Consider the following 12,821-nt stretch of genomic DNA (forward strand, 5'->3'; position numbering starts at 1 on the left):
TACCGTAGAGTAGATAACATTACTGTAGCTGTACGAGTTAAATAACAACGTGTAGAAGAGGTAATAACAGTTACTGTAGGAGAAATAACATACTGTTAGGAGTAATAACTTACTGTACTAGGGTAACTAAACATACTGTAGGCAGAATAACAATACTGTCCAGGCAAGTAATAACATACTGTGGAGAATAACATACTGTGCATGCTAGACAGTAATATAAACATAACTGTAGCTGTTAGGAGGTAATACTACTTCGGGATAATAAATACTGTAGCGCAGTGAATAAACATACTCTGTAGTAATAACATACTGGGTGAGCGTGTACGGGGTAGATAACCAAACTCTGGAGTAATAACAACTGTTAGCTGTAGGGGTAATAACATAACTGTACGCTGCAGAGTAAATACCATGCCTGTAGGCACGTAATAACATACCTGTAGGCATGTAGGAGTCAATCACACATACTGCTCAGTGTCGACATAATAACATTACGTAGGAGTAATACACATAACTTAGAGTAATACATACTGTAGCTGTTAGGCAATAAACATACTGTAGCCGGTATCAGATAGAGGTACCAATCACTGTAGTAGCTGTAGTAAATAACTACCTATCTGGTAGCTTAGTAGGAGGGTAATAACATTACTGTCACTGTCAGGCAGTATTAACACTGAGCTGTAGGAGTAAACATACTGTAGGATGTAATAACATTACTGTAGGAGTAATAACATACTGTAGGGAGTAATAACATACTGGTAGGAGTAAATAACATACTGCGCAGAGTAATAACGATACATGTAAGGCAGTACAGTACATACTGTAGCTGTAGGAGTATACATACGTAGAGTAACTACTCGTAGCTGTAGAGTAATAACATACTGTAGTACATGTACTTGTAGGAGTAATAACATACTGAGTGTAGGAGTAATAACACTACTGTAGGAAGTATAACATACTGTAGAAGAGTAATAACATACTGTAGCTGTAGGAGCGTAATAAACGTACTGTAGGATAATAACAATAGCTGTAGGAGTAATAACATACTGTAGGAGTAATAAACATACTGTAGGAGTAATAACATACTGTTATGTAGGAAGTAATAACATACTGTAAGAGTAGTAACATATGTAGGTAGTATAACATCACTGTAGCTGTAGGAGTAATAACATACTGTAGAGAGTAATAACATACAGCTGTAGGAGTAATAAACATACTGTAGCTGTAGGAGTAATAACATACGTGAGTATACTACATACTTAGGAGTAATAACATACTGTAGCCTGTAGGAGTAATAACATACTTGTAGGAGTAATAACATACTGTAGCTTAGGGGTTTAACTAACATACTGTAGCTGTAGGAGTAATAACCATACTGCAGCTGTAGGAGTAATACATACTGTAGGAGTAATAACATACTGCAGGAGTAATAACATACACTGTAGGAGTAATAACATACTGCAGGAGTAAAACATACTTATACTGTAGGAGTAATACATACTGTGCTGGTGGAGTCAATAACATACGTAGGTGAGGATAATAACATACTGTAGCTGTAGGAGGTAATTTAACTATACGGGTAGGAGTAATAACATACTGTAGAGCATATAGATGGATATAGAGTAACTAACATACTGTAGAAGTAATATCATACTGCTAGAGTAATAGACGTAGCAGTTAATACGTGGGGAAAACATACTGTAGGAGTAATAACATACTGTAGCTGTAGGAGTAATAACAACGTAGAGTGAATAACATACTGTAGCTTAGGCAGTAAATAACATACTGTAGGGAGTAATAACATACTGTAGGAGTAATCACTACTGTAGCTGTAGGAGTAATACCATACTGTAGGAGTAATAAACATACTGTAGAATGTAGAGTAATAACATCAGTACTGTAGGAGTAATAACATACTGTAGAGTGATAATACGATTAAAAACACTAATTCATACTTGTAGGAGTAATAACATACTGTAGGAGTAATAACATACGTAGGCAGATAATACATACGTGTAGTGTAGGAGTAATAACCTACTGTAGGAGTAATAACATCACTGTAGGAGTAATAACATACTGTAGGAGTAATAACATACTGTAGGAGTATACTACTGTAGGAGTAATAACATACTGCTACGCTGTAGGAGTTAAAAACATACTGTAGGAGTAATAACATACTGTAGGAGTAATAACATACTGTAGAAGTAATAAACATACTGTAGCTGTAGGAGAATAACAACTGTAGTAGTAATAACATACTGTAGGAGTAATAACATACTGTAGGAGTAATAACACTATACTGTAGGAGTAATAACATACTGTAGCTGTAGGAGTAATAACATTACTGTAAGGAGTAATAACATACCTGTAGAGTAATAACATACTGTAGGAGTATAACATACTGTAGAAATAACATACTTAGCTGTAGGAGTAATAACATACTGTAGGAGTAATAACATACACTGTAGGAGTAATAACATACTGAACTGTAGGAGTAATAACATACTGTAGGAGTAATAACATACTGTAGGAGTAATAACATACGTGTAGGAGTAATAAACATACTGAGAGTAATAACATACTGTAGGAGTAATAACATACTGTAGATGTAGGAGTAATACCATATGGTAGGAGTAATAACATACTGTAGATATAACATACGTAGGAGTATAAATACTGTAGGAGTAATAACATACTGTAGCTGTAGGAGTAATAAAATACTGTAGATAATAACATACTGTAGGAGTAATAACATACTGTACTGAGTAAAACATACTGTAGGAGTAATAACAATTACTGTAGGCATAATACATACTGTAGGAGTAATAACATACTGTAGGAGTAATAACATACTGTAGAGTAATAACATACTGTAGCTGTAGGAAGGAATTAACATACTGTAGGAGTAAAACATACTGTAGGAGAATAACATACTGTAGGAGTAATAACATACTGTAGGAGAATAACATAGTGTAGGAAGTAAAACATACTGTAGGGAGTAATAAACATACGTAGCTGTAGGAGTAATAACATTACTGTAGCGTAGAAGTACATAAAACATACACTGTAGCTGTAGGCGGTAATAACATACTGTAGCTTGTAGGAGTAATACATACTGTAGGAGTAATAACATACTGTTAGGAGTAATAACATACTGTAGCTGTCAGGAGTAAAACATACTGTAGGATAATAACATACTGTAGCTGTAGGAGTAATAACATTACGTTAGGAGTATTGTAGGAGTACATACACATACTGTAGGAGTAATAACATACTGTAGGAAGTAATAACATACTGTAGGAGTAGATAACATACTGCAGGAGTATACATACTGTAGGAGTAATAACATACTGTAGCTGTAAGTAATAACATACTTGAGGAGTAATAACTCATACTGATAGCTGTAGGAGTAATAACATACTGTAGGAGTAATAACATACTTAGAGTAATAACATACTGTAGCTGTAGAGTAATAACATACTGTAGGAGTAATAACATACTGTAGCTGTAGAGTAATAACATACTGTAGCTGTAGAGGTAATAACATACTGTAGGAGTAATAACATTACTTTAGGAGTAATAACATACTAGTAGGAGTAATAAACATACTGTAGGATAATACATACTGAGCTGTAGGAAATAACGTAGGAGTAATAACATACTGTAGGAGTAATAACATACTGTAGGAGTAATAACATACTGTAGGAGTAATAAACATACTGTAGGGAGTAATAACATACTGTAGCTGTAGGAGTAATACATACTGTAGGAGTAATAAACATACTGTAGGAGTAATAACATACTGTAGAGTAATAAATACTGTAGGAGTAATAACATACTGTAGCTGTAGGAGTAATAACTACTTACTGTAGGAGTAATAACATACTGTACGAGTAATCAACATACTGTAGGAGTAATAACATACTGTAGGAGAATAACATACTGTAGGAGTAATAACATACTGTAGGAGTAATACATAGTAGCTGTAGGAGAATAGAACATACTGTAGGAGTAATAACATACTGTAGGAGTAATAACATACTTAGGGAGTAATAACATACTGTAGGAGTAATACAATACTGTAGAGTAATAACATACTGTAGGAGTAATAACATACTGTAGGAGTAATAACACTAGTAACTGTAGAGTAATAAAACTGTAGCTGTAGGAGTAATAACATACTGTAGCTGTAGGAGTAATAATACTGTAGGAGTAATAATACGTAGGAGTAATAACATACTGTAGGAGTAAAACATACTGTAGGAGTAATAACATACTGTAGAGATAACATACTGTAGGGAAATACATACTGTAGGAGTAATACATACTGTAGCTGTAGGAGTAATAACATACTGTAGTGAGTAATAACCTACTGTAGGAGTAATAACATACTGTAGGGATAATACATACTGTAGGAGTAATAACATACTGTAGGAGTAGATACATACTGTAGAGTAATAACATACTGTAGGAGTAATAACATACTGTAGGAGTAATAACATTACTGTAGGAGTAATAACATACTGTAGGAGTAATAAACATACTGTAGCTGTAGGAGTAATAACATACTGTAGCTGTAGGAGTAATAACATACTGAGCTTGTAGGAGTAATAACATACTGTAGGAGTAAGAACATACTGTAGCTGTAGGAGTAATAACATACTGTAGTAGGAAATAACATACTGTAGCTGTAGGAGTAAAAACATACTGCTAGGAGTAATAACATACTGTAGGATAATAACATACTGTAGGAGTAATAACATACTGGTAGCTGTAGGAGTTAAATACATACTGTAGGAGTAATAACATACTTAGGAGTATAGATACTAGCTAGAGAATAACATACTGTAGGAGTAATAACATACTGTAGCTGTAGGAGTAATAACATACTTGTAGCTGTATTTTGAGCAAATATGGTTTAAATCTCCTTTTGAAAAATTTTAAATTATGCCCTCTGTTTTTATTAATCATTCATGTGCACGGTACTATATACAGGAAAATAAAAGGGTATGGGCAGGATATTCAGTCTATAATCTAGATCTTCAAAACATTCATCATGGCCTGTAGGCCAAGTCCTTCCTGGAGAAAAACTCCAATAACCTGCCCTAAAACGAAGGGAACAGGCAATCAACAGGAAGACAAATACCAAAAAGATACTGTGTAGTAGCACATATGAGATTGGCAATGTTTCCTTAGCAGTAGCAACTCCCCCCAAAAAAGTAATCTAGTTGACTGTCTTTCTTTTTTTAATGCATCTTTTCCCATGCAGTGATTCAATGCGCTGTAGCCCCACCAGGAAGTAGCTCCAGTCTGTGTAACGCCTCGCCATATTGTCCGTTGTTCATTAATTGGTGTGGTGTCATCACTCGTATTGATTTCCTGGGGTCCGGTTTCCAAAAGCATCTTAGGTTAAGTTCATCGTTGGGAATAGGATCCTTAGGGAAACCAGGAAGTTCATCGTGGGATAGGATCCTTTAGGGAAACCAGGAAGTTCATCGTGGATAGGATCCTTTAGGGAAACCAGGAAGTTCATCGTTGGATAGGATCCTTTAGGGAAACCAGGAAGTACATCTTGGGATAGGATCTTAGGAAACCAGGAATTACATCGTTGGGATAGGATCTCTTAGGAAACAGGAACGTTCATCGTTGGGATAGGAGTCCTTTAGGGAAACCAGGAAGTTCATCGTTGGATAGGATCCTTAGGGAAACCAGGAAGTTCATCTGGGATAGATCTTAGGAAAGCAGGAAGTTCATCGTTGGGATAGGATCTTTAGGAAACCAGGAAGTTCATCGTTGGGATAGGATCCTTTAGGGAAACCAGGAAGTTCATCGTTGGGATAGGATCCTTTAGGGAAACCAGGAAGTTCATCGTTGGGATAGGATCTTTAGGGAAAGCAGGATTCATCGTTGGGAATAGGATCTTTAGGGAAACCAGGAAGTTCATCGTTGGGATAGGATCCTTTAGGCGAAACCAGGAAGTTCATCGTTGGGATAGGATCCTTAGGGAAACCCAGGAAGTTCATCGTTGGGATAGGATCTTTAGGGAAAGCAGGAATTCAGTCGTTGGATAGGATCTTTAGGGAAACCAGGAAAGTTCATCGTTGGGATAGGATCTTTAGGGAAACCAGGAAGTTCATCGTTGGATAGGATCTTTAGGGAAAGCAGGAAGTTCATCGTTGGGAGATCCTTTAGGGAAACCAGGAAGTTCATCGTTGGAGTAGGACCTTTAGGGAAACCAGGAAGTACATCGTTGGGATAGGATCTTTAGGGAAAACCAGGAAGTTCATCGTTGGATAGGATCTTTTAGGCGACAAGCAGGAAGTTCATCGTTGGGATAGGATCCTTTAGGGAAAACAGAAGTTCATCGTTGGGATAGGATCCTTTAGGGGAAACAGGAAGTTCATCGTTGGATAGGATCCTTTAGGGAAACCAGGAAGTACATCGTTGGATAGGATCCTTTAGGGAAACAGGAAGTTCATCGTGGGATAGGATCCTTTAGGGAACCAGGAAGTTCATCGTTGGGATAGGATCCTTTAGGGAAACCAGGAAAGTCATCGTTGGGATAGGATCCTTTAGGGAAACCAGGAAGACATCGTTGGGATAGATCCTTTAGGGGAAACCAGGAAGTACATCGTTGGGATAGGATCCTTAGGGAAACCAGAAGTACATCGTTGGATAGGATCCTTAGGGAAACCAGGAAGTTCATCGTTGGGATAGGATCTTTAGGGAAAGCCAGGACGTTCATCGTTGGGATAGGATCCTTAGGGAAACCAGGAAGTTCATCGTCTGGGATAGGTATCCTTAGGGAAACCAGGAAGTTCATCGTTGGGATAGGATCTCTTAGGGAAACCAGGAAGTTTCATCGTTGGGATAGGATCCTTAGGGAACCAGGAAGTTCATCGTTGGGATAGGATCTTTAGGGAAAGAGGAAGTTCATCGTTGGATGAGGATCCTTAGGGAAAGCAGGAAGTTCATCGTTGGGATAGGATCCTTAGGAAACCAGGAAGTTCACTCGTTGGATAGGATCTTTAGGGAAAGCAGGAAGTTCATCGTTGGGATAGGATCCTTAGGGAAACCAGGAAGTTCATCGTTGGGATAGGAGTCTTTAGGGAAAGCAGGAAAGTTCATCGTTGGGATAGGATCCTTCGGAAACCAGGAAGTTCATCGTTGGGATAGGATCTCTTAGGGAAACCAGGAAGTTCATCGTTGGGATAGGATCCTTAGGGAACCAGGAAGTTCATCGTTGGGATAGGATCCTTAGGGAAACCAGGAAGTTCATCGGTGGGATAGGATCCTTAGGGAAACCAGGAAGTTCATCGTTGGGATAGGATCCTTAGCTACAGTATGTTATTACTCCTACAGTATGTTATTACTCCTACAGCTACAGTATGTTATTACTCCTACAGCTACAGTATGTTATTAACCCCTACAGCTACAGTATGTTATTACCCCTACAGCTACAGTATGTTATTGACAGTTTAAGCAAATTTGTAATTTTTCCTTTCATTTTATTTTTTCTTCATTATTCACGCTAACTCACCAAATGTGATAACTGAACTGGAAAGGTCTTAAAATGTTTACTTATTTAATGTTTTACTGAAACAAGATTCTCTGGTCTGATGAAACAAAGATTGAACTCTTTGGCATGAATGCCAAGCGTCACATCTGGACGCAACCTGGCTCCATCCCTACGGTGAAGCATGGTGGTGGCAGGGAAAGACGAACGGAGCAAAGTACAGAGCGATCCTTGATGAAAACCTGCTCCAGAGCACGCAGGACCTCAGACTGCAGCGAAGGTTCACCTTCCAGCAGGACAACGACCCTAAGCTCACAGCCAGGACAACCCAGGAGTGGCTTCAGGACAAGTCTCTGAATGTCCTTGAGTGGCCCAGGCAGAGCCCAGACTTGAACTCGATCGAACATCTCTGGAGAGACCTGAAAATAGCTGTGGAGCAACGTTCCCCATCCAACTTGACAGAGCTTTAGAGAATCTGCAGATAATAATGGGAGAAACTCCTCAAATACAGGTGTGCCAAGCTTGTAGCGTCATATCCAAGAAGACTTGAGGCTGTAATGGCTGCTAAAGGTGCTTCAACAAAGCACTGAGTGAAGGGTCTGAATACTTATGTAAATTTTATCTTTTTACGTTTACAAAAAACTCTAAAAACCTGTTTTTGCTTTGTCATTATGGGGTATTGTGTGTAGATTGAAGAGAAAACACAACTATTTAATCAATTTTAGAATAAGGCTGTAACGTTAAAAAAAAGTCAAGGGGTCTGAATACTTTACGAGTAGTACACTTTAAGAACATCGAAATTGGACATACGAGCTTGTCTGACCACCACGCCTACTACTACCCATTTACACATTTCAGAGTCTCTTAAAAGAGCCACAAGATGGCGTTTTAACATTTCATTACTACAAAATCCTACACTCTGTGATCAATTCGAAATTGAACTAAATTAATTAATATTGATCAATAGAAATTCAGTCGATGACCCCCGGATTCTATGGGACGCCACGAAAGTTTTTAATAAAAAAAATAATGCACCTTCATTTGCATCTGGGTTGAATAAATCACAATTAAAGTAGATATCAGAATTGTAAATGTTGTCTAACAGCGTTAGAGTGTTCTCAACAAAAACTGTTTTCAGACCAGGAAGATATTCTTTCCAAAGTCAATATAAAACGTAATTTATGGATAAGACAAAAGATCAGAATTGGCCATCCATTGAGTTGGACTGAACCATTCATTCCATGGTAATCATCCCAGTCGATCACTGACCACCAAGCTAGGCAGTAATAATCAATTAGCTGACATAGAAAACAATTGAATCTGAAACCAAATTAATCAATTAAATATTCTCCCGCTTCTATAAAGAACTTCACTCCTCTGATTGTAAATCCAAACCAAGTCAGACTAAGTCCTTTCTAAAATAATGAAGAAGTCCTCTTCTCTCAACAGAGGAAGCCGCCTCGGTGGGAGCCCAAATATCTCTAAATTAAGCCCGAATAAATTCAGCCCAAATCTCTCTCAAATTTTGGACTCAATTAGTTCCACTATTGCTCGAAATGATTAACACAGCCATTCACAAAAGTTAATTTAGGAGAGATGTGAATACAGCACTAATTCCACTTTTATAAGAAAAGGGTAAGGATGCCACTGTATGATGTATAGACCACTGAAATAGAGATATAGTCCTTAGGGTGGTAATTGCTTGATGTCATTTTTAACGTCTTATGCACCCTTTTCAAATTCCAGCCTCTCAGCCTATTCCTGATTCTTCCCCTATTTTTGATTAACAAAAAAATATAAAACTGTTTTCCAAAATGTTGTCGTCCCATCTCTCGATCACATGGACCAAAGCGGGTTTTGTTAAAAAACGTTTATCTTCGGAAAACCTCCGTCCACTATTACATTCCGTCCACTATTACATATCTTAAATGCTTCATCAGAAACAACAGCTCATTGGGCTGCTTTATCTCTTGATGTAGAAAAGGATTTTGATCAACTAGAATGGTCATATCTCTGGTCTGAACATATGGGAATTGGCTCCAATTTCATTCATATGATTAAAATACTATATGCCAATCATAACAGGCAATATCTGCTCTGCTTCGTTCAGAGCCACTTGAAGCAGCAGACATGGTGATACGATTTGTCCTTTGCTATTTTTATTATCCATGGAACTCCTTGGGGGCAATTTGTCAATCGAAGGAAATAACACAAATTTCCCTCAAATCTACTGATCACGTCATCTCATGAATACAAAGACAATATTTTACTATATCTAAACAATGTATCTCAATCAATCCCCAAACACATTAAAGATTATAGATAAATTCAGTTTAATCTCAAATCATAATATGAAATCAAACCAAATCAGCCCTACTTCCTATCAAGAACCTGATGGAGGACTCCGTCTCTAGTTATATCAAGACCCTGATGGAGGACTCCGTCTCTAGTTATGGAATCACAATTGTTTCCCATTTGTAAATATTTGGGAGTAGATAACTAACTTAGATAACTAAAACAACTAACTAACTAACTAACTAACTAAAAAAACTATGCCGTTAACTGTAAGAGAATGCTGAAATCAATCCTTCCGACATCAGTAGATGAACAAACATAGCAGCTGTTTTAACAGAATATCTATTGTCAAAAGGAATATATTGCCACGGCTGAATTTCTGTAGTTCAAATCTTCCCATTTTCTTATTTTTATTTAACCCTTATTTTAGCAGGTAAATTGACTGAGAACACATTCTCATTTTCAGCAACGACCTGGGGAATAGTTACAGGGGAGAGAGGGGGGATGAATGAGGCAATTGGAAGCTGGGGATGATTAGGTGGCCATGGTAGTATGACGACAGGAATAGGATGGGAGGTTGGTGGAATGGGATGGGAGGTTGGTGGAATGGGATGGGAGATTGGGGTGATGGGAGGTTGGGAGATGGGAGGTTGGGGTGATGGGAGGTTGGGGTTTAGTGCATGGGAGTTGGGTGATGGGGTTGTGGGTGACGGAGGTGGGTGATGGAGTTGGGAGATGGAGTTGGGGTGATGGGACGTTGGATATGGGAGGTTGGGGTGATGGAGGTTGGGGTGATGGGAGGTTGGGTGATGGGAGCGGGGTTGGAGATGGGAGGTTGGGAGATGGGAGGTTGGGGAATGGGAGGTTGGGTGATGGGAGGTTGGAGATGGGAGGTTGGGGTGATGGGAGCTTGGGGGTTGGGGTGATTGGTTAGTTGGGGATGGAGGTTGGGTGATGGTAGTGGGATGGGAGGTTGGCGGTGATGGGAGGTTGGGAGATCGGGGAGGATGGTGTTGGTGGGTGATGGGAGGTTGGGCTGGGAGGTTGGAGGATGGGGAGTTGGCGTATGGTGATGGGGTGATGGGAGGTTGGTGGTGATGGGAGGTTGAGTGGAGGTGGGTGATGGGAGGTTGGGAGATGGGGGTTGGGTGATGGTGAGGTTGGGGAGAGGAAGTGTCGGGGTGATGGGAGTTGGGAGATGGGGAGGTTGGGTGATGGAGTTTGGGAGAGAGTGGGTGAGGAGGTGGGAGATGGGAGGTTGGGTAGATGGGAGTTGGGTGATGGAGGTTGGGATGGGAGTTGGGTGGAGTTGGGGTGATGGAGTTGGGGGTCTGGATGAGTTGGGAGATGGGAGGTTGGGAGATGGTAGATAGGTGATGGGAATGGTGAGGAGGTTGGTAAGGGTGATGGGAGATTGGGGATGATGGGAGGTTTGGGTGTGGAGTATGGGAGGATTGGGGTGATGGGAGGTTGGTTGATGGGAGTTGGGTGATGGAGGAGTTGGGGTGGATTGGAGGGGTTGGGGTGATGGGAGGTTGGGGTATGGGAGTGGTGATGGCGAGGGGGGATTGGGTGATGGGAGGTTGGGAGATGGGAGGTTGGGTGATGGAGGTTGGGAGTTGGGAGGTTGGTGTGGAGGTTGGAGTGGGTAGGGTGGGTGATGGAGGTTGGTGTGGAGCGTGGGTCGGGGTGGGTGATGGGAAGTTGGGGTCGGGAGGGGGTGATGGAAGGTTGGGTTGATGGAGGTTGGTGATGGAGGTTGGGGTTGATGGGAGGTTGGGGTGATGGAGGTGGGGGATGGGAGGTTGGTGATGGAGGTGGGATGGGAGTGGGGAGATGGGAGTCGGGTGAGGGAGTTGGGGTGATGGGAGGTTGGGGTGATGGGAGGTTTGGGTGATTGGGAGGATTGGTGATGGGACGTTGGGAATGATGAGGTGGGTGATGGAGTTCGGGTGATGGGGAGTTGGGTGATGGGAGTGGGGTGAGGGAGGTTGGGGTGTGATGGGAGTGGAGATGGGAGTTGGGGAGAGGAGGAGGTGATGGAGGTTGGGGTGATGGGAGGTGGGGAGGGATGGGAGTGGGGTGATGTGAGTTGGGTGATGGGAGGTTGGGGAGATGGAGGTTGGTGATGGGAGGTGGGGGAGGTGGGAGATGGAGGTTGGGTGATGGTGAGTTTGGAGATGGGAGGTGCGGGATGGGAGTTGGGTGGAGTTGGAGATGGATGTGGGTGATGGGTTGGGTGATGGAGGGTGGGGAGGGGGTTGGGTGATGGGAGGTTGGAGATGGGAGGTTGGGGTGATGGAGTTGGGAGATGGGAGGTTGGGGTGATGGGAGGTTGGGGAGAGGTTGGGGTGATGGGTGAGGATGTGGGAGATGGAGGTTGGGAGATGGGAGGTTGGGTGTGGAGGTTGGGGTGATGGGAGGTTGGGGTGATGGAGGTTGGGGTGAGGGAGGTTGGGGATGATGGAGGTTGGAGATGGGAGGTTGGTGATGGGAGGTTGGTTTGGGAGTTGGGAGTTGTGGCGGAGTTGGGGTGATGGAGTTGGGGGATGGGAGGTTGGGTGATGGGAGGTTGGTGATGGAGTTGGTGATGGGAGGTTGGGTGATGGAGATTGGGGTGATGGCGGTTAGAGATGGGAGGTTTGGGTGAGGGAGGTTGGGTGATGGTGAGGTTGGGTGATGGAGTGGGTATGGGAGGTGGGTGATGGAGAGTTGTGGGGAGAGTGGAGGTTGGGGTGATGGGAGGTTGGGAGTGGAGCGTTGGAGTTGGTGATGGGAGGTGGGGTGGGAGTTGGGTGTATGGAGGTCGGGGTGATTGGGAGTTGGGGATGGGAGGTTGGGGTGATGGGAGGTTGGGTAGATGGAGGTTGGGGTGATGGAGGTCGGGTGATGGACGTTGGGGGATGAGGTGGGAGATGGGGGTTGGAGAGATGGACGGTCGGAGGTGATGGGAGGTTTGGGTGATGGAGGTTCGGGGTGGACGGCTCATTCTCTGTTATTTGCTTTACATGTG

The 12,821-nt window shown here is 41.7% G+C and overlaps 1 protein-coding gene across 1 annotated transcript; it reads right to left on the reverse strand.

Moving 5' to 3' along the window:
• Positions 1-10,481: 10,481 nt before the first annotated feature.
• On the reverse strand, positions 10,482-12,797 carry LOC112076758 (uncharacterized). The gene has a single exon (XM_024143437.1). It carries the CDS (start codon positions 12,795-12,797, stop codon positions 10,482-10,484), a length of 2,316 nt encoding a protein of 771 aa, XP_023999205.1.
• Positions 12,798-12,821: the final 24 nt, after the last annotated feature.

This window comes from Salvelinus sp. IW2-2015, unplaced genomic scaffold (assembly GCF_002910315.2).
Source record: "Salvelinus sp. IW2-2015 unplaced genomic scaffold, ASM291031v2 Un_scaffold3994, whole genome shotgun sequence".
NCBI classification, from domain to species: domain Eukaryota; kingdom Metazoa; phylum Chordata; class Actinopteri; order Salmoniformes; family Salmonidae; genus Salvelinus; species Salvelinus sp. IW2-2015.